The sequence below is a fragment of the Carya illinoinensis genome, chromosome 11 (assembly GCF_018687715.1).
Source record: "Carya illinoinensis cultivar Pawnee chromosome 11, C.illinoinensisPawnee_v1, whole genome shotgun sequence".
Lineage (NCBI taxonomy): Eukaryota > Viridiplantae > Streptophyta > Magnoliopsida > Fagales > Juglandaceae > Carya > Carya illinoinensis.
The window spans coordinates 33,494,565-33,518,903 of record NC_056762.1 but is presented as its reverse complement, the minus strand read 5'-3'; the positions used below and the strand labels follow the sequence as shown (position 1 = coordinate 33,518,903).

At 33.2% G+C, this 24,339-nt stretch overlaps 1 protein-coding gene across 1 annotated transcript; it reads left to right on the top strand.

Moving 5' to 3' along the window:
• The first annotated feature begins 14,988 nt into the window (after nucleotides 1–14,988).
• Nucleotides 14,989–16,816, top strand: LOC122281531 (protein CANDIDATE G-PROTEIN COUPLED RECEPTOR 7). The gene has a single exon (XM_043093093.1). The coding sequence runs from the start codon at nucleotides 15,239–15,241 to the stop codon at nucleotides 16,550–16,552; it is 1,314 nt and encodes a 437-aa protein (XP_042949027.1). The 5' UTR covers nucleotides 14,989–15,238; the 3' UTR covers nucleotides 16,553–16,816.
• Nucleotides 16,817–24,339: the final 7,523 nt, after the last annotated feature.

Below are 24,339 nucleotides of genomic sequence, written 5' to 3'. Positions count from 1 at the left end.
GCAACTTGCAAGAAACTTGAAGTGACTGTTGAAACTCAATATCTTGCCTTCTAGTTGTTATATATCCTTTGGACCTCTGAAACTTAAACCAAATTCTTCTTCAAAAGACCATGCAACACATTCACAAAGCCTGTAAAGTGTCCTGTTGCAACAGGATACTAAATAAATCTTAAACTATTCTTCATCCTAAATTTTGTCATGCTAAATCACACATGTTGATTGACATATTTTAAGTGACTGTTCATTAAGTACTAAATAAATTAAGCCACTTGAAATATGCTAGATTAGCAAGTATGACTGGAAATAACAAAATCTCAGTGCTCCCATCTAACCAGAGAAGTTTCTTTGGCATATCCAAGCACTTAATAATCTAGCATAAGTGGAGGAGTTGCGAGTTGCATTTACATACCAATTGGCTTTCTACTTTGATAGCTGTTGGCTCTTCTGTCAAGCGTTCATGTATTAACACAGGATTTGGCTTTAATAGGTACATATTCAAACAAGCACACGCTTGTTTTTCATGTGTATATTAACATTATATTACGGTCTAAAATAAGTTATAAGTACAATTTTACTGATGAAAAACAAATATGTAAGTAAAGTCAGTTAGCTAAATGCAATAAATTATTATACAATAAATAGAATATTTTCAAGTTTTTCCATATTAGAATATCGTTTTCTAAAATTTAGTTAAACATCTTGATCTTCTTTCTTTTTATTTATATGGTAGTGATTAGAGGCTTCACAAACTCTCTTATAGTCGAAAAAGAAGAAAAAGATTTTTATATAGTGTGACAAAGCAACCATGATTATTAAGAATCATAACTTATAAGTTCTTCATCATTGGTTATATAACTAAAAAAGCATGAGTTGAGAAAACAAAAAAAAAAAAATATTAAAATAAACAAATTTAAAATAACTATACTTAAGCATTTTCAATGATTTCTTTATCCTATCTTCCAAAATACATAATTAAAATTCATTTTTTCTATTTTATATACTGACTTTTACAATAATTCATACATCAGCTTATATATTTTCTCTATATCATTTAAACACTATTTTTTTTTAATATTTTTTTTATTCATTTCAAATATTTCCTCTAACTGCCAATGAATTTGTAATATCTCCATATCTTTTAATATTTTATATATCTCTTTGTATATAATGTTATATAATTCTGTCCTATTTCAATTTGAGATTAATCCAAGTTTAAACGCCAAACCGTGACTTTTACAAGGTTTTGATCCAAGTGATTTTCTGCTTCTTCGCCACCTTCAAATAGCCCATTAACTAGTGGGTATACTTTTCCTTCGTTTGTTATGAGGGCCATTGTCGCCTACTCGTGTGGAATTCCCATTTGCATAATCTGTCGAGCAAGTGATTCAAGCTTTCTTGGCATGAGACAGCCAGTACAACGGTCATGCAATTCCTGAGCTCGCTTTTCCTGAGATAGCCAGTTCAACGTTCATACTCGCTTTTCTTGAAGAACAGCTTCACTCCGAGGAAGATAGCGCCGTGCAAATATGAGCATTCCCATCCGATTTTACATTTATATTCTTATAATTTAACTCAAATACTCATTTTTTCAAATTTATCACTAAAATTTATTTATCTTCTAAAAACCTCCTACATCCCATTCCACATCCCTATCTCTATTCTTTTAAATAATATTTATCTATTCTTTTTTTATTATTTTTTTCTCTCTCTTCTATTTACAATCTTAACTACTAACTCTTTTGTCTTATTATCTTTTTTTTCAAATATCACTTTCTACTAAATATTTATTGGAGATTTTGACTATCCAATACAATATTTTTTTTTTAAATTGAAATTCGTATTATAAAAATAAATTTTTTTTATTAATTAGTGCATTTTCTAACGTGATGACAAATTTAATTAGAAGAGTACTCAATATCTCTAATGAAAAACCGAAAGTCACGTATTGATGATAAAATTTTTTAATTGGATGGAACGGTAATATTTCAGCAACTTTTCTTCAACGGTAATATTTTCTGTCATTTTTCCAACGGTAATATTTTTTGTTTTTTCTCCAACGGTAAATTTTTTTATCTTTTCTCCAACGGTAACTTTTTTTTGTCTTCTCTCAAACGGTAACATTTTTACTCCTATGTGTAACGATAGGAGTAATTCCTCTATAAATATGCAAACTCAAGCCTCATTTCCTCTATAGAACCATAAGTGGGTTGGAGTTGAGGATCTTGACTTAGGAGGTTCGTGAAGTACATATGTCTAGAGTCTTGTGAATCCATTGCTAAAAACGCATTGAAAATGTTAGAAATGAAATTTGGAAAGTTTTAATCCGGGTGGATGGCTCAGAAACGGTTGTCATCATCACAGCCTTGTGGTTTAGTTTACACATAATATAACTCAATTAATCCATAATACCAAACAACATGCAAAACAAAATAATCCTAAATACGAGCATCCCCATCCGGTTCTACATCCATATCAAATATATAAATAATTAAAAAGGTTCAGAATGGTGTAAATATTGACACCATGTGTAAGCAAGGAGCCCAACATCGAATGGCTGCAAAATCTCACCCGAACCCCGATTGCCTTTTGTGGAAAGTACCAGAAACTGCAATATGGCAATTCGGGTGAGAATTACCCTGCCATATCAATGGGGTCCCATACACACTTCTGACATAACCCGCACTATAACACCATCATCACAGCCTAATATAAACCCTTTCCCCTGAGAGATACGCAACACTGCAAATGACCCAACATCAAATATCAAAATGAGCAAACTATTTTATTCCAAGGACAGTTGTAATATTCCATCAATTCAAGCATATAGAAAATGAGCATGTTGGGCTATTAATACCTTCCATAATATAGAGTTATGTGGAGAGAAATTTCACTCTCTAATTATATTAAAAAAAGGAGTCCGAAAGCCCAAAAAAAGTATTTTCCAAACACAAGTTCTTAATAACAACAAGAGCAAGAGACTAAATTAAATGGGCCGAATACACCATGTTAAAGGAGTAAGAGCAAGTTCTTAATAGCAGCATGTTATTGGAGCACCAATAAAAATACCATCAATTCAAGATGATTTTAAAAAGCATTCTTGCATTTCCAACAAGATTTAATAAAAGTATGATCAACTATTATATATGTGAAGTATTCATCTATCTCTAAAAAGATAAAGATCAAATGTCCACCACGTATGGAATTAATCCATTCATGTCTCTAATCAGAGATAAAAGGAAAAATCTAGAAAGTAGTTATAGTGAAATTAATTGTCTTCTCAAATAATCACAGGTTACAAAGATTGCATAATTTATTTTTACAAATTGCATAATGAAAACATAATTTACAATAGAGATCACAACATTCAGGGGCAAATTCAACATTGGATATGAAAGACCAAGAAACAGCAGCCCAAGAAGCATGCTTTGAAGGAAAAAGATATGGAAAAAAATCCAGATCCGAAATTCATCAAGCAAAGATGTTCACAGCAACTGAAAACCAATCTTGGATCACCAAAGATTCAAAATCATAAATCTTTTCTGGCCAACCAAACAATACATGTGAGCTATATAATCATCACAGGAAAAAGAGTATACATTTTCGCAGCAACCAAACAATAGAGGAAGGAAAATATGACAGAAACATCATGGATGATTTTCGGGGTTCCCAAACAATCACAGAAGGAAAAACAGGGCAGCAAACATTTTCTGAACTTCGCACCAACCAAACAGGGGCACCAGTCATCAAAACGCAAGCCAAACCTCATCTCATTTCACAGCAACCAAACGGGTTACTCAAGAAAATATGACACCAAACTGCAGCACATTTTCACAACAACCAAACGGGTTGCTCAGGAAAAAATCAAAGGAAACCTTCAGTCTATTTTCACAACAACCAAATAGGTAACTCAGGAAAAAAGAAATCCAAACCGAACAGAAATTTTCACAGCAACCAAACAGATAACTCAAGGAAATAGCCACAAGAAAATCCTAAAAATTGTCACACCAACCAAACATCGGTTCCAAAGCATTAGATGTTTCATCATCAAGAAACACGCAAGAAATTAACAGGGGTGAGAAAATGAGAAAGATGTACCGATTTCCTAGCAACCAAGCACATCATAAATAAATTTTCAAAAACCCTAAAATAGATCCCAAATGCCCTTCAAATGGTAATCAGATTCTCACATACCAAACATAAAAAAGAAAGAGGATTCACACCGAAAAAGGGTCGGTCAGCAGGAGAGGCAATTATTGGAGCACCAACCGTCGAGAGGGATGAACGTGGGACAGGATGCGGAAATGGGATTTGGGGATGTACAGTAGGTCCCCAAAAATGGGGATTTCCTGTACACCCCGAAAATTAGAATCCCATTTTAGGGAACCGGATGGAGGGCTAGTTTTAGAGAAAACCCTAAAAATTTCAACAAATAATAGGGAAACAGGGGGGATGGGGAACCAAATAGGGATGCTCTAAGAGGGCTGAAATAAAATACCAGTAAACAAAAGTAGGTAAGCAGCAGGAAAAAAACATGCAGAGGAGAGAGAAAAGAATTAAAAAAATTTTAGGCCCGCTTGTATAGGAAAAGTTATGTTTTATTTCATCTCATCTAATTTTTTAAAATTTTTACATAAAATATAATAAATAATTTATTTTTTAATTCAAAATATTAATAATATTAAAAAATAATATTTTAATAATATTTTATTTAACTTTTAATTTTTATCTAAAATCATCTCACTATCCAAACTGCATCTTAGAATTGTGAATAGATTATGATAGTAAAGTGTAAAATAAAGATCAAATACAAAATCTATTTGAGGGACTTTTGATAAACTTTCTTTAAATTTTATAGAAAATTGAATTTAACAAAATCAATTATGAATGCTCTTTGAATGAAAATTAATAACGTAAGTAAAAATTAATAATTTAAGTGAAAATATTAAGAGAAATACTCTAGTCACAAATGGAACATATAAAAATAATTTTATAAACTAATGTGGCTTGATGTAATTTTTCATATTATAAAATTACTTTTATTGTAAAGTAAATCTGATGAATTATATGAAACCACATCAATATGCGAGATTATTTTTGTATAATTCTTTTATGACTGTAACACTCCTCAAACATTAATATATGTGTAGGCCCGTGATGAGTTACATCAAACTAATATTTGATAAAAAGTAAACATATAAATTGACATGACTTAACCAATTATATTAAATGTAACGTTTTTTTAGTTATTTTAAAGTTAATCCGAAAAATCATATGCAAATTTATTCTTATTCAAATATCGTTTTAGATTTAAGGCATTTTTTAAGTTTTATTGTTTAAAATACTAAATTCATTCTGTTTCATTTTATTTTTAAAGTAATGCTAAATGTAGTTTGAAATTGTGCAAGCATTGTATACTTCTATTTTTTTTTGAAAGAGAGTTAGGTCTACTATTAAAAATTTAAAATTTTCTTATAGATCACATATTTACTTACTTTTTTTAAAAAAAGTGGGTGGTACTTGCTGTTGTGAAACCAACGATGGCAGACAAATTAATAAGAAGCAACAATAACACAATACAAAATTAACGTGGTTCAGCAACGTACCCACGTCCATAGAGCTAGAGGGGATTTTATTCTAGAGGAAATTTCAATCATACATAATGAGTTACAATTGTACCACTCTACTCACACAATTTCAAATTTCACTCTATAGGGCTTTTTCTCTCTTTTAATATGCTCTCACCCCTTTGCCTCTCTTTGTTCACTCTAATTTTCGGACCGTACTCATAAGAGAACAATTATTACTTATATATGGTGAAAACGGTGCTAGAAACTCTAAACGGAAAAACTGGGTTCTTCACTCCACCAAGTGTCAGATGTTTCTCGAGAGAACACTAGGGTTAGTGCTTCACTCGAGCCCAACATCACATGAACCTTGACCGAACTCACGAGTTAAGTTTCACTCGAGCGACAGTCTAGCGAACTTTTTGTCTACACCTTTTCTACTCATAAACTAGACTCCACATGTAACCTAACAATCTCTCACTTGGAAACTGGTTTTCCACATTCCAGCCACTATTTCTAGCACAAGCCCTATAACCACTGTAGCTCACAACTCCTGTCTTCAAGTAAGAAGACGCAGTGAAGTCAAGCCTAATTTCAGTCTCTCACTTGCATTGTCCTCAGTCAGCACATCCACTACACGCCTCACAACTTCTGTTACACTCGTAATATCCAGTCTCGAACTGACTATGGCAATTTTAGTTAACTTCCACTAGCTAGATCTCTCGTCTCACAAGATTTTCTTATTCTTCTGTGGCTCACCACCTTCTGTCAACGAGATATAGTTCAAGGTAGGTGTCCACCATGGAGGTCTAGTCGTCCTAACAACTTTGGGAGCATTAACTATAGATGTTCACGTCCCTAGAACACTAGACGCTCTGCTCCCATGTCTCACACCTCTGCTTCGCACAGTGGTTTGGGGAGATTTCCCTAAGTTTACATGAGTAACAACAAAACTGACTCTCTTTTGCTTCTTCATATGATTTGCACGACCAAGTCTGCTCTTTTGCACTCTTATATGTTCCTGCACATCATTGGACCCTGATGTCAAATACAAGGTGTTAAATCTCTTACCACTCGCCAAGATCAGTGTACTTTTTGTGACCTTCCATGCTTCTCTAGAAAACGTTATTGTATGACTGCTATCATCGAGCTGTCTTACAAAGATCAGACTTTTTCTTCAGATCTGGAACATCTCTGACTTACTACAAATTCCACACACTCTTGTTAGGAAGTGTGATGCGCACATCACCTACTCCTATTACATCCAGTGACTCTTCATCAACCGTGTACATCTTTCCAAAATCACCAGTAATATAGTTCTGCATATTCTCTAGATGTGAGGTGTTATGAAATGAAGCTTCTGAATCAAGCACCCAATTATCAACTAGATTGTGCACTACAAGAATTAGAGTGTCCTGTATTTCTTCAGCCACTGCATTCATAGCGTGATCATTAGTACTTTCCTGATTTCGTCAGTCTATCTTGATGAGGCCCAGCTTGCCACAACTCCAACAAGTTATATGCTACCTAGATCTCGCCTACTCCTACCCCTGTTGTCGTGTCTCCTACCCTGATAGTCAATGTTTAGGACCAAGCCCGAACCCAAGAACTCACCAGAATCTCTTTTGCATACCCCATCAGCAAGAATCATGTCACGTACATCATCGTAATTCAATTTCATCTTGCCGACTGAATTACTCGCTGCCATCCTCATGGCCTCCCAGCTATTTGGCAACGATGCCAACAGAATCAATGTTTTGATCTCATCATTAAACTCAATCTCTACATAAGACAATTGATCTGTGATCGTATTAAAGTCATTTAAGTGTTCGGCCACAAACATACATTCTGACATCTGTCAAAATGTTTCCTTTTTAATGAATTCTCGTATAACAGAGTACAAGAGTATAAATAGATACAAGATGAAGCTATTCTAGGATATACAAGATCTAAGGCTAAAATAGTAGTTGACCCTTTAAGAAAGGTATTTTACAAAGAAGGAATTCCTATAATTAATCTGATTTGTTCCCTATTTTATAGCTCACTCCAACACTCCCTCTCAAATTAGTGCATAGATGTCTCTAATTAGGGGTGTATACTGATGGTTTTGGCTTTGGTTTAATCGCGAAATTAAAACCCACCGATGTCTGCCATGAGAGCTCAGCACAGGCCAAAACCGCTCGATTAGGGAGAGAACCAATATTATCGATCTCAACGCGGCGCGGTTCAATTATTTGGTTTGTCATCATCGTCTCTGTGACAAAGGAGGTGTTGAACCCAATGTTTCAAGTTTCATGTGATTATAAATCTACACATGAATTTTGATGATAACAAATGAATTCAAAGAATAAAGGAGTTTCAAGTTCAAGTTGTCCACACAATGTAGTCAAGCACATCAAAGAACCAAGCATGAGTAAGAAGGAAATAAGTTCACATTAAAGTCATAGAGTAATGCTGTAAATCTCTTAAAATTCGAAATTAGGATTAATGCTCAAAATTAATATTTTATCATAAAGCATTAAAATACATTTTCCACATGTGCATGAATATTTTTGAAAATTAACTTTGAAAATATTAAAGATGATTGATTGCCATCTTTTACATATGCACGCCTTGATTAAATGGTTGAACTTTAAAAATATTAAAGAGGATTGATTGTCATCTTTCACATGTGCATGTTTTATTTGAATATTTTTAAAAGTGATTGATGCTTTTTTAGACTTATACAAAAGGTAGATGGTTTTGTTTGAAAAATTTGAAAAGTAAAGTGTGCTCCTTTTGTCATGTACAAAAAGTAAAAGATTAGGTTTGAATTTTTTGAAAAGGAAAGTGTACTCCTTTTGTCATATGCAAAAAGTAAAAGATTAGGTTTAAATTTTTTGAAAAGGAAAGTGTGCTCTTTTTGTCATATGCAAAAAGTAAAATATTAGGTTTGATTTTTTTGAAAAAGTGAATGATGTTGTCTTTGACAATTGAAAAAGAAGAACCTTTTATTTGAATTTTTTGAAAAAGTGAATGATATTGTTTTTGACATGTGAATCTTTTTTAATTTGAATATAAAGTCTCATATGCTTATAAATAAATCATTTGAAAGTTTCACATTCACAACACCAAGAGCATACAACATTCATTCAAAGCTTTCATTCTCTCTTCTCTAAGCATTAAGCCTTAATCCTTATTCATTTTGAGAGATATAGTTTGCGTTGTATTGTTCTTATTTCACTTATTGAGGAGTGTTTTCTGATAACCTACCCACTATCAGCTTTTGTATCAGAAAAAGGGTGTGTATAACCCTTGTGCGTGTAGAAAGTATTCTACACGGGGAATAGTCGAATCACCACGTGTAAGGTGATTGTAAGTGTAGAGGGTGTTCTACACGGATCCTTTGTAGCGGTGTTGTTCAAAGGTGTAATAGGTTTCTATCTCCACCTGAAGGAGGTTGAATAGTGAATTTAAAAATCTTCAAGGGGTAGCTTAAGGCGAGGACGTAGGCAGTGGGGCCGAACCTCATTAACATACTGAGTTTACTTCTCTCTTTCCCTTACTCTTTATATTTATTGTTATTGCATATTTTGTTTATATTTTATATTATATATTTGATTTATAATTGTTATTTTTTTAATATAACTCAATTCACCCCCCCTCATATGTTAGTCATCTAGGCAACATGAGGGATGCCGTGCCCATTGTTGAGTGAGAGTAGAAGGCTTAGGATTTAGTGTTGTAGAGGAAGAAGAAGACGTGAGGAAGAAGAAGAAGATGAGGGGTTAATGAAACCTAATTCAAATGACGCCGTTTGGATTAAAGCCAAATAACACCTTTCTATGAGGATTTTTTTTATTTAATTTTAACTTCCACTTGGAAAAACAACGCTGTTTCACTCATTTAAGTGAAACGGCACCATTTCATATACATAGATTCAAAAAAAGAAGAAGAAAGGATCGGCCGGTTAGCGGTTTCCCAAGGGTTCAAATTGGAGCCGAACTGCCGACATCGATTTTCCTCAAATCCTCTCACCCGTTGATCTGTTCTTCGACAGTTTTGGTTGTTTCCTAAATCCAGCAGCAGGTCCGCATCGGAGACAGTTGGCCCAACTGCTTCTTGTACATCCCTATCTCTAATGCCCAACTTGTCAAGCGAGTTGTAGAAATTTTTGCTAGATACTGCTTTCCTGAGTACGTCCGCTAACTGATCTTCAGACTTGACAAATGAGAACCGAATAATTTTCTCTTCAAGGTTCTGTTTAATGAAGTGCCAATCAACCTCAACATGCTTGGTCCGATCATGTTGAACAAGGTTATGAGAGATGTGAATGGCTGCCTTATTGTCACAAAATAGGTTCATTTCTGAGCTGGGAGCAAAACTTATCTCCGTTAGCAACCTTCTAAGCTAGAGAAGTTCGCACAGACCCTTAGCCATTCCTCGGAATTTTGCTTCAGCTTCAGCACTAGATAATGCAACTACTTTCTATTTCTTGCTCCTCCATGTAACAAGATTGCCTCCTACAAAAGTGAAGTAGCCTAAAATTGACTTCCTATCTAAAATATTTCCTGCCCAGTCAATGTCGGTGTATCCATCAACGTTCAAATGATCATTTTTGTATAACATTAGCCCTTTTCCATGAGAAGACTTTAAGTACCGTAGAATTCTAATTACTGCATTCATATGATCTTCACTAGAGTAGTGCATGAATTGGCTCACTATACTCATAGTATCATGTAAGTAATATCCGGTCAAGTATGTGACAAGTAAATGAGCTTGCCAATTATCCGTTGATACCTCTCTTTATCAGTAGGCACTTGATCATTATATTTCCCAAGTTGATGATTTTGAACAATGAGAGTATTGGCTGGTTTGCATTCCAACAACCCCACTTCAGATAACAAGTCTAATATATATTTTCTTTGAGACAGAAATATGCCTTGTTTCAATCTAGAAACTTCAATTCCTAGAAAGTACTTTAGTCTTCATAGGTTCTTCATTTCAAATTCAGCCAACAGTTGTTCTTGGAGTCTAGAAATTTCTTCTTTGTCATCACCCGTAATGATCATATCGTCTACATAAACAATTAATATTGTCACTTTTCCAGATTGGTGCTTTAGGAAGATGGTATGGTCCAAGTTACTCCGTTGAAAGCCATATATTTTTATAGCTGCATTGAATTGACCAAACCATGTATGGGGTGATTGATTCAACCCGTACAAGGCTTTTTGTAGTTTGCATACAACCTTGTTTTCAGAAGTTGCCGAGTGAAGACCCATTTACACCCTACTGCCTTCTTTTCTTCAGGTAGTGAAACTAGCCTCCAAGTCTCATTTTTCTTCAATGCCTTCAATTTGTCCTTTATCACTTGACTCCATCTTGGATCAAGAAGAGCCTCTTCAACATTCCTGAGAATATAGTCTGAGGATAGTTGATGTGCAAATGCCTTGAGCGGTTTGGATAGCCTATGAGTAGACACATAGTTGGCAATAGGGTATTTGGATCTTCTATCTTCCACTTTCAGTATCGATTTGGTGGTTTGCCGTGATTGTGTATGTTAAGTAATACATATTGCATAATACTATTCAAGTTATTAGTATGTGAGGATATGGTAAGGGAACTTACCTGAGTGATATTCTTAGGAGAGGTGCCTTCGGGTACTAAAGATTGGGAACTTCACTTGTTGTCGATTCACTTGAAATCATAACACTTGCAAGTGCAGGAGCTTCATTACATTCCACATTTCCAAATTCTACTAGTATTAGTTCATTCATATCTAACACTAGAGAGCTTTCAATGTTCAACCTTATCTTGGTGTTTCCATCGTTAGGCTGTTCTGAGCTGCCTTCAGATTCTGGCCATGCAATTGCCAACCAATTCAACTCTTCGTCTTGAAGCTCCACCTGAAGAGATGATTTGGTTGTCGGGGATGGAAAAAAGGTGTCTGCCTTAAGAAATGTGACATCCATGGTGATTAGGGGTGGACAGTGGGGCCTCGCACCCCGCTGCATCATCCCCCCGTTCACGGGGCAATGATTTTATATTGCTTGTGTAGGGGGTGAGGGGCCCCGCTTGCACAAGAGGTCTCTAGTGGAGGTGCGGGGACCTCGGGGGGGGGGGGGGGGGGGGGCTAAGCCCTGCTCCGCATATCATATATATATATAAATCCCTTCATAAATGAAAGGACTTTTTGTTGCACCTTTTTCCTCACAAACCAAGCTTCACATGCAAATATCATTTCTTTTATTTTTAACTCAGGATTGTTTGGATGTTGAGATGATATAATAAATTTGTGAATAGTAATAAAATAGTTTGTGTATAGAAGTTGAATGGTTTAAATTAAGGTGTTTATGAGGTTTTGTGAAAGGAGAGAACAAAAGTTTAAACATTTTTTAAAGTTAAAAATATTGTTAGAATATAATTTTTTTAGAGTAATGTTAGATATCATACTCTCATAATGAGATTTGATAGTGTAATGTATATAATTTTTTATTTTTTTATTTCAAATATTCTTGTGTTTTGTTTAGAAATTTCATAAAATTATAATAATTAGGTAATGATAAGATGAAATATTTGAATATTTGAAATTAATTTTTATATAATATTTAAATATTAAGATGAAGCTAAAAGTTAAATCCATCATATATGTAACTATTAGACAACAAAAATCGACTACAATGAATTAGCTAAAGTCAAAACAATTAGACTTGAGCTACAGTAACGTAACTTACGAAATAAACTCTAAACTTAATGGTTACTGTACATAAATCAAATTTATATTTTATTATTATTTTTCTTTCTTCTTCTCGTTACGATTGCTTTCAAGTAAGCGCTTTTTACAAGAGACTTTGTGCGTAAATATTTTCCTTTTCTTTTTATGATATCCTTCTTATTTACTACCATAGTGGCATTGGCCTGCATCGATAACCATAAGTCATGAATATAAGATATTATATTTCTAAGTTTTTAATAATCCAAGGCTTCATGTGTCTGGGTAAAAATAAATAAATTAAATATGACAATATAAAATAAATTAATAATTTAAAAAATAAGTATGTTTTTTAATTATTAATTACTCATTAATTAATATATAATAAATAAATAGATAATTTAATGTAAAAATTTTATGTGAATAGTTAAAATTAAATTAATCTTAATTAAATTATTTTATTATTATATAAAAAATAATTATTCTTATATAAAAATTTATAAGAATAAAATAATTAAAAATTAAATTTATCTCACATTAAAGTATCCATTATCATTGGCTAACAGAGACAAGACATTGGAACCAAGCAAACCTTCTGTCACCGGCTCGGAATCTTCTTTTTTGGATGGAAAATGTTACACATCATCCCACACCACACATTTTATATATTAAAATAAGATTTTTTATTTTTTTTTATTTTATTCTTATTAAACTAATTAAATTATTATATTTATCATCTACACACTATATATTTATTATAGAAAAATAATAAAAAAATTAAAATAAGTATAATGTGTGAAGTGTGAGGATGATAAGAAGAATTTTCTTTTTTTTGGATATTCCCCTTCCCTTTCTTTTTCCAATGAGCTGGCATATTCCCTTACACTTGTCCCGACCGACAGAACCCATCGAGGACCCCCAATGTCTACTGTCACTGACAATTCTTAACATGATAGTGCTACGGCCACCGCGGAGCTCCCACTAGGATAATTTTTTTTTTTTTTGTGTTTTTTTTACATTATTTTTTAATATTTTTAAATATTTAAAAAAATATAAAAAATTTATAATAATATTAAATAATTTTTACTTAATCATTAAGAAAAAAAAAAAACTGAGAGCGGTAGCTCCTAACAAAATCCCCAGCGGGAATCTAGCATTTTCCATTCTTAACATAATTGAGGAATAAAATTGAATAAAATAACAAACTAAATTAAGGAATTTGATTAGTTTAATTGAATAGATTAAAGATAAATGCAAATGTTATCATCCTGATCGTACATTGTGATGTTTCATATTTGAAATAATTTTTACTATTATCTACTTAAATGACATCAGTTTAACACCGGTTACATTACCACGTGTTATTCACATAACAATGATTAAAATAAAAGAAAGTATTAAATCATAAAAAATAATACTTTTGATCTTATCATACTTTGAGACCCGTTTAGTTTTTCAATTTATATTATCTAATCATTATAATTTTTTTAAATTTTAATATAAAATATAATAAATAAATCAATTTTTCAAATTTTAAAATAATAATAATATTCTAACAATATTTTATTCAACTTTTAAATTTTATCTAAACTTAACTTAACATCCAAACGCACAAAAATAATTTTTTTTTATCAAATGTACTTTTTAATTTATTTGAAATTAAAAATATTTTAATATTTAATACTCAAACAATATAATTTTTTTTTATTAAAAAGCTTTTAAAACTATTTAAACATTTTTTAAGATTCTTACCACAACTCAAAACAGGCCCTAAATAAGATCTAAATGCAATTTAACATCATTCTAATTTGCTATTCCATCTAAATCTATTAAAAACTAAAAATTTAAAATTAATTTGATAGTCTAGGGTTCATTTGAAGAGTGAGATGAGATGTGAATTTTATAAATAATAATAAGATAGTTTGTGAATAGTGATTAGATATTTTAAATTGAGTATTTTTTAGATTTTGGAAATGGCAAGAGAAAAAATTAAATAAAAAATAGTATAAAGTTAAAATATTATTATAATATAGTTTTATAATATTATTTTTGTTTGAAAATTTAAAAAAGTTGAATTGTTTTTTATTTTTTATTTAAAATTTTAGAAAAGTTGTAATGATTAGTTTAAAAAAATTATAATGATTAGTTTAAAAATATTTATATTTAAATTATATTTAAGAATGAGATAAGATAAAAATTTTGATATGATATATATTTCTAAACAAACCCTTAGAGCACTCCCAATACATTTGGTAAAACTCATTTTTATCTAAAATTTGAAGGAAAGTAATTCAAAACTACCTCCAACGGATTATGTATTTTGAAATCTATTTTACATTTTGTACAGTGTTAAGCTAGATCGAGTGTGAACTATACATAAATGTAAAAATATTTTTTTTTTCTTTTCATGTAATTTGTCTCTCACAATAGTTTCTCTTTCCTTATATTTTTTCAATAAATTATTAAATAATATAACATTTAAATGATGTAAAAAAATAGATAAATTAATATATAATATATTGTAAAAGTTAATATGTATAATAATAATAAAAAATTTTGATGATATATTTTAAAAAATAAAATATATAAACCATTGGAATTGATATTAAAAGTTGAAAACATAGATTCCCTCCGTATTGAAATAAATATTAGACATAATTTTTTTAAAATTTTAAATTAAAATTATATTTAAAAATTTATTCTATTAATATTTTATTGAATTTCATACCTAAACAAACTAGACGCGTGAGCCCTACTTTCGAACACACTGATTTCTCTCCCAAAAGACAAAAACCTTACCCCAATCTCCACGCACGAAGTGAAGCTGAAGGTTCCTGAATCCTAACCCCTACCTGTTCAATTTCTTCTCTTGTGGTCTCCGAAGACTTTTGTCTCAACTCCAAAGTTAAATTGTAATCCAATTTCTCCTGACCACAAAATTCAACCTCCGATCTGATCTCCTTCAGATCTATACAGTCCTTCCATGGCGTTCTCGACCCGCTCCGTCTTCCTCTCTCTCTTCCTCCTCTTCCTCTCTGCATCTGTCTCCCTCGCCGAGATCCGATTCACGGAGGTAAGATCCGACAACCGGCAGATTATTCCGTTCGACGAGTTTGGATTCACACACACGGGCCTTCTGGAGCTCAACGTCTCCAAGATCTCCCTCTCCGCCACGAATCTCGATCTCACAAAGGTCGGATTCTTCCTCTGCACCCGGGACTCTTGGATGCACGTGCTCCAGGAGCTGCAGGACCGCGAGGTCTCGTGCGCCCTCCTCTCCAAACTTGTCAAGGTTGTCTACACATTCGATAGGCTCAAAGACGCGAAAGCCTTTAGCACCGTATTCAATGAGACCGACGCCGATCAGTACACGCTCGTCTTCGCCAACTGCCTCGAGAGCCAGCTCTCGGTCTCCATGGACGTCACGTCGGCGATGTACAATCTTGACGGCAAGAGCAGTCGCCGTGACTACCTTTCCGCCGGGAAGACCATTCTCCCGAGGATTTACTTCCTCTTTTCTCTGGTCTATTTTGCTCTCGCCGGCCTTTGGATCTCCGTTCTGTACAAGAAGCGGTTGACCGTGTTCGGTATTCATTTCTTCATGCTTGCCGTTCTGATCCTCAAAGCTCTGAACCTGCTCTGCGAAGCCGAGGACAAATCGTACATCAAGCGCACCGGTAGCGCGCACGGATGGGACGTGTTGTTCTATATATTCAGTTTCTTGAAGGGAATTACACTCTTTACTCTGATCGTTCTGATCGGCACGGGCTGGTCGTTTTTGAAGCCCTATTTGCAGGACAAAGAGAAGAAGGTCTTGATGATTGTGATCCCGCTTCAGGTCGTGGCGAACATCGCTCAAGTCGCTATCGACGAGAACGGGCCGTTCGCGCAGGATTGGGTCACCTGGAAGCAGGTCTTTTTGCTGGTCGATGTGGTTTGCTGCTGCGCGGTGTTGTTCCCTATCGTGTGGTCGATAAAGAACCTGCGCGAGGCGGCGAGGACCGACGGCAAGGCGGCGGTTAATTTGATGAAGTTGACCTTGTTTAGGCAGTATTACGTCGTGGTGATTTGCTACATTTATTTTACCCGCGTGGTGGTGTATGCACTGGAGACTATCACTTCGTACCGGTATCTTTGGACCAGTGTCGTGGCTGCGGAGTTGGCGACGCTGGCGTTCTATGTGTTCACCGGGTACAAGTTCAAACCTGAGGCACACAACCCGTATTTTGTGGTCGATGATGAGGAGGAGGAGGCAGCAGCTGAGGCGCTGAAGCTTGAGGATGAGTTCGAATTGTGAGCGAGTTAACAAGGTAGATTTTTGGAGCTGGAGCAGTAATCAAATTGGGGAGTTTGAGGTAGAAACTTCAAACTATTACAAAATGGCTATTGTTAAATTCGAGTATTACAGAAATTGTTAGGATATAAAATTTGTGTTTTCTTTTGTTGCTTGATCTACTGTGCCTGTTATTTTAAGTTACCAGTTACGATTTCATACACTGTCATGTATGTCTGTGAAATGGATGGTATGTGTATGTATGGTTACCAGATACTTTGCGTTCAATTTTTTGGGGTAAATGGCTGTGTATATGGAAGTTCAAGATGCTCGTTCTTAGTATTGTAACGATTGTGCGGCTAATAAGTTGATACAAATTAAATGATTTTAATGTAACTCACAAACCTTGAGTTCTTATAAATCTATTTGTGAGAGCATAATTTTGAAAAGTGGGTGTGAGGCCGGTTGTAAACTCTTGTTACATACTTCAATCCTGTGAAAATGGGCTATGCCTTATTTTGGTGAATAAAACTTCTTGATTACCTATAAAAAAAATAAAAAAAAAAAAAAAAAAAAAAAAATTGGTGAGGCGTTTGTAAATGACTTGTCCCATTACCAAACATAATCGTCAACCTACAAGCTGCTATGTGGGTGGCACTGGGTGCTTAAGACAACTCCGATACCTAAGTCAGTAACAAATGATGGATAATAATTTAAGAGTGTAATCAGATGGGTTGAGGGTTACATGTTACCCATATATATAGGCATAGAAATATGTAGAAACCCATTGGATCAACGTTATAAATGGATGAGGTTCACATTGTACTTAGCTGTGAGGCTTATTCCTAAATTACTAGAGTTATCTGATTGCCATATTGTGGATATCTATTAGAAAAGATTTATCTCTCCTAATAACCAAGGCGGCCAAGTGGCCTCTTTGGATGACTTTCCGTTAAGGGTATTGGGCCTTTGGGCTTTGATTTGAGGCCATGCCGTTATTGGACCCTCCAGCGTTATTCTGGTTGTGCATGGGTGATTTTTTTATTTTTTTTCTTGAAAGAACACCGATGATTTCTAAGTTTCCCAGACATTACAAACTTGACTAATGGAATCAAGCACTTATAGTTCAGTGGTTATCAGTGAAATATGAAAATGTGATCCAGCTATACTATCTGTAAGATTGCTTAGTTGCAATGGCTTGAGCATGAGTTAGCTAATTTGTTAACTAATCTTGTGTTCTTCTGAATTACTGTGGAACTACGATACCTAACATTGAGCTGCTCGGATTGTATAACGTTAATTATGATATATTCTACTATAGGGGTTATGATGCTTCCTTCATGTATTGTCTCTCTGTTTTTTTTTTTTTTTCTTGCTGTTCCATTTTTTTGTGTTGCTTGGAGAAGGGGGGTTGTTGTAGGTGAAATCATGTGAATGATGAATTGAAATCTCATATATCTTCTATGTTCAATTCTACTTTTGAAAAAGTGGTCGGATCATAACCCTCATTATCGTCAATGGAGGTTGTTCTAGAGTGCGACTGATTCCTAGATTTGAGTGGTTTAAGAACTCTTCACTTGCCTAGAAGTGTGGGGTTTCTATTTGGAGGAATGGAGGATGGGGTTGAGATGTTTAAGCTTAGAGTTTTATGATCTTAGCATTCCATTAATTTTATTTAAACTTTCAGCCTATAGATATCCCCGGTGTGACATGTTCAACTTGGTCAAGGCTGGCTTTAATTGTCTTTAATATGAACTCCACTAGTATAATTAACAATAGCTCTACTTCTTCATCAAATTTGTCCAGAATTCTTACCGACCTAGACGTGTCGGTTTGCCATTTGTTATTTGAGGGCTTTGATTTATGAAGCTATTATATGGATTGCAGGTTTTAATAAAGAAAAAGAAAATCGTTTTATTGCACTTTGTTCTTTTTATTATTTTTTAGTTAGTAAAAAATGGTAAAATTGGCCAATGAATGGTTTCAAAAGTTGACATTTTCGATGACAGGTGAAGCTGTCACGTAGAGATAAGAGGACTGCACAATTTACCTTGTCCTTTGTTCTAAATGTAAGGGCAGTGAGTTATCTATTACTTCGAATAAATGTCTGTTACAATGCTTGCGGTATTTAAAAGAAAAATACCGAAGAAATACCAGTGAATTGATTGTGCAGGCCCTAGTTCAGGAAAGGAACGTCAAAAGAGGCAATTTGTTGTAGTCCAACGAAACGCTACGGTCAGGGCCGCAACAAGTAGCAATTAACTATTGGAAAAATATAGTTAGAAGTATAATTATACACTAATCTGAGCATCAATGTGATATGATTGGTAAAAAGTAGATTTTATTGAAAATAGTGTTAATTTAAATTTTAAGTATGAATAAATCAGTATTGGTACACAGATTAGTACGTAATTATATTTGTATGTAGCAAAACTTTTAACTATTTAATGCAGTGTTCAATTAATTAGGATCAAAATATATTAAACGCATATACCTGTGTTGGATGGGAAGACAGCGGTGTGGAGTGATCTTAAAAGATATCAGGCCGAAGAACCTGCTACTGCCATGGTATCAGATGATAGAGGCAACAATTTTGAGATAACGCGTGGGATTTATGCATGGGTTGGGTGGCGTGTGAGCCCTACACACTTGTGGATTATGAGTGATTGGAAAGCAATGAATCAGAATATTTTTTACCTAGTGAAAATGAGACATATAAGGAAAAATATAATACCTTGAAGGTAACAAGGAAGAGGTGGACTAAGAGCACTAGTAATGCACCGAATAAAGTCAAATTTTAGTCAAAAAAATAGTTAGGGTGTACAATTAATTTACTTTAATAGACTCAACAAATAAATAGTATTTATAGCCAAAGATTAATCCACTGGTATTTATAACCTCTACTCCCAAGCTGCTGCGTGCTAGTACTTTCGCGCACACAAGCGACACATACAGAGACATATGTATTAATGAGTTATTGATTGTGTAGTTGGTTGAATTTCGTGTATTGACTAATATTTTAAATATCGTACCGGATGTCGTATTGGTTAAGGCATTGAAATGAAATATTTCAGTACTGGTACCGTTTTGGAATAGTCGATATATACATAAATTATATATATATAAATATATATATATATATATATATAAATATATATATAAATTATATTTCAAAATAATAGTCTATATATGAATAAATTATACATGAATATATATATATATAAATTATAAATAGTTTGGTATGAATTGAGGGTCAAAAAATAAGATTATAGTTTAAAAAAATGGAAAAAAAAAAAAGATAATGGCAGGAATACCGGCCGGTACAAGCCGAAATACAGGCTGGTACGGTCGGTACCAGCCGGTATGACCAGTATTTTGATCTGTACGAAACAGGTACCATACCTGTACTGGCCATTAGGCCAATACAGGTATGGTACCAAAAACTATGACATTGACTTTTTTTTTTCGATTTTTATTTTAAGGAAAAAGTAGTTCTTGATTATGAGTATTAAAAATTTAATGCCTAATTTTTTAATAAAAAATAAATATTTAAATTACACTTAAAATTAAAATAAATGAAAATTTTAAATCAATATTTTAATATAATAATAAATTTATTAAGTCTATTATTTAATATTGTTAAAAAGTAACTAGCTAAATTTATAAAAGTGATTTTTCTAATTAAATTTTGACAAAAATTTATTAAGACAACTGCTAGTATTCTAAGCAAATATTTTATTGATAATTAAGTGGTCATAAGATATTAGATTCTATTAGTCTCTAATAGTTAATCTAAAACAAACAACAGTAGCACAAGAATAGTAAAAAAGAGAGATCTAGAGCCGCTCCTATTCATTTCCCACAAAGAGGGATCTTAAAGACTATAACATTACGACTAAGTCATATTGAATTATTGTGTGTTATATTTTGTTGATTGAAAGAGACTTTCATAATTACTTCAACTTGATCTTTGATTCTTGGAAGGCATAAAAATTTTATTATATGTTTAATATTGCATTTTGATGCCTTTATCCATCTTTTTTTTTTTTTTGAAAGGAACCTCATATATTTATTGAATGAATCATCCGTTACAAAGTTTATCTTTCAACAGATCACTCCATACAATTTCTGGTGCTTCCTCAATCCATATTCTCTCGATGCCTTTATCCATCTTAAGACAGCTTTTGCTGCACATTCTTTGCAAACTTACGCAACATTTTATATTGAAAAATTCTATTCTTTATTTTTATGCTATACATATATATATATATATATATATATTTTTTTTTTTTATCTTTTTATTCATATGTAAAGAATGAGTAGAACTCTTATATTGAATGTTGTATTAGTAAGATAAAATATAACATTTTTTCTATAACAAATAAAAAACATAAAGCTTAAAATAAAACAATATATACATATTCGGATTGTCGTGTGTGTTGGAACCGAAAGTGTTGGCGGACCCCCCATTCCATGGGTTAGCAGACCCACCATCGCTGCACGAAGGACCATTGCAATTGACCTTGGAACACCGTTAGATGAACACGACTTGCCGGCCTTCACCGTGGCCATAGAGAGTGATTTGTCAGTCTAACGGGTGATTGAGGGCAAATTTGACTTTTCAAAAAATAATCCCTTTATTTTTTAGATAGATGTGACACAGGAATATTTCATTATGAAAAATTCCCAACAATTTTTATAGTTTTCTTTTAATGGATTATTTATTGAATTTTGAAAAAGAGAGAAATTTTTTTGTATCGAATTAAGTTATTAGAGTAGATTAGTAGAATTGAAAAACTGTTTAAATATAATCTTTTAAAAGTAATTTCTTTTGGAGTTTGTAAATTTGTATTGATTTTTATATTTATATAATGATTTTCAAAAAATTTTAAAAATATCTTTAATGCACTTTGTGTAACCAAACAAGGTGTATGCTCTACTTGTCATTTTTTCATTGGAAGATATTCCATCAATGTATATAAAATGAAGAGACATTTTAGTAAGTCACATGGTATCACGCTATAGTAATACATCAAAGAATAAAATTAAGAGACATTTTTCTTTTGGCAACGGTTTGCATTGATTCCACGTAAACGTCCCTTGATCAATAGTCTCCCAGCATTTCAGATTTGAACCGAAAGTGTAGAAAATGCGACCCATCTTTTCACCAAGATTTACGGGCAGTACTGTATAAATTAAGTGATTAAGATACATGAAGTAGTTTGCTGATGAGATACGTGGTTTAATTAAATGACTGCTTGTTAAGCAATTATATTAATCAATAATCATTTTTACTATAAATATAAATTATTAAATCTCTCCTTTCATTATATTTAATTTTTGGGATAAATGTTAATTCTACGTTACATTATGGTAGAAGTTCTGAATTTAAATTCTGACTACACATTTAAATTCATTTCATTATATATCTCTTAAGTTTTTAAAACAAGTGGTGATTCCACAAAATAAACATATGAACAATGAAGTAGACCATACAAGAATGGAAGCACCACCATCGACTTAGAATAAGCCCAAAAAAAAAGAAGAAAAAAGATGTGTACTATGGGGCAAGAACACATGAACAAGTCATTAGTAAGAGAGAATATAACAATATTAAGTGTAGAGGAATGGAAGAACAACCATTAATGTTATATATGTGTATGAGAAGTGCTATAATCACACAAAAATCACATAAAGATAAATTTATAAATTGACATAACTTGATATAATATGTTATATTTACTTCACCATGATATTAATTTTACAATCTAACATACTACATCAAATCATGTCAGTTTATAAATTTACTTTTGTAGAATTTTTTTGTAACCAAAGCATTTCCCTATTTGCATAGTGGGTACCTAAATTTAACTAGTCTATAGTATACATATTATGCTTTTTTTTTTTGACAAAATGATTATACCCTAATTTTATTAGTGAACGCCCCCAGATAACAGAGAATACCTTTTAGACATGAGGAATTTTTTTTTTTTTTTTTTTTTTAATACGTTTGGGGAGGGGGTTCCTTTAAACATGATGGTTACAACAATTCCAAAACCAAATTATAGGAGAACACAGTCATTCAAGAACTAAAAGAAAACACATTTATGCATGTGGGAATGCGTAAGCCCCCCCCCCTCCCTTTTTTTTCGGCTAAAGAACCAAAACAGGTGCCTGATACAGAGAGCGACTCATCATGAAAAGCTTGGTTTGCTAGTGAAAAGGAGTGAATTGATGATAATGGTGTATGGAATGTCGATGCCACTAGCCGTATAGGCAATCATATGGGTGATTGATGCACATAGCCCAAATTCGTAGGGTATCTATCAAAAATGTCAAGCAGAGAAGTATAAACGCCAAAACTCACGTAAAAAGGTCCTATGATTTTCTCCATTTCAAGCGAAATGAATAGTATCTAATATAAAATTATAGGTATTTTAATTATTTTACAACGTGTTTGTAGGAGAAAGCACCCAATCGATACTTTACCTTTTGTTTTTTCTTTTTAATTATTAGATACATTTGGAAAGGGGGGTTTCGAATTTCAATTCTCTATTCGATACTATACATTTCACTTCAAAAAGGAGAAGATCCTTATCCCACCGTAATACATGCAGTCTACTGTCATAATGTCAACTATTCCGGTTGATCAAAGCTTTTTGACATCTATTTACTGCAGCAGCCGATTCTCGTTCGCATTTACTGTATTATTCAATTCACTTGCCTTTTAAGAAATACGGTCCAGTTTTTGTGGTCCATATCAATTACTTCTCTTTGAAGTTAATGCCAAGCGATCTTTATTGCTCAGATGTAGTAAACCATAACCACTCAAAGAGGGTTTTGTCTGTGGCAATAGATCTCTTGTACGAGTTGACATATAAAAACTAAAATGAAATCCTCTTTGTACAGTGCCGGCTGCTGGCTTATTATAAGTTTGGAACTCTTGGCACGTGCGAAACTGTGGTGTTATATGTTACTGCTGTCAGCTGATATCTGTATAGTATATCTGAAGAAGGAAAGAGAAAAGTAGTCTTATTTGTTGGGTTGTGCAGCCAGTTTATTGTTGTGGCGGTTTGATTTAATGATACAATAATTCGTTATGATTTTTGAGTAGATTTTCAGTGAGGTTTGTACCATAGAACGCAGGCTTGGGCTGAAAGGTTTTGCCAGAAAAAATTTTGGCACTACTTTTAACTCAGAAAGCACCAGACAGAAAGCTCGCTCGAATTTTGCTCAATAGTCGTTTGACTTGGCGCTCGAGCGAACACTAGACAGAGAGTTTGCTCGATGCACACTCTATACTCTCTGCTTGAATGAATATCACAAAAAGTGAAAATTAGAGATTCTGCCGTATAATCATAGAAATATATCATGAACAGTATGTCTGTTTTGAATAGTGAAATTTTGCCATATATTTTGTTATTTCTCATCATAATAAAATTCTATGTAGCTTTGTGAATATAAACACGTTGCTAAACCACGTAAATTTATATCGTGTGATTGATTGTTTGTTTATTTCTTGTTTATTTTTTTGCTTTTCTATCATCTTTTTCACACCATCATATTGATCGGACGCTGGTAAGGGAAAAATGCAGTTGAATGAGCTCGTTTATATGCCGATGGAGCAGAAAATTACAAGAGGGAGACCCATTTGTATGTTGGGACCCCAGGTAAGCCGACGGCCCAACACTGTCCTTTCATTGTCAACTTTTCAAGACTTGAAAAACTGGGTCGGATGCCAAATCTCTGATGGAAGATGATCAGAGTCCATTTGATGCATTTGTCTCGTGGAATCCCACCAATTATGACAA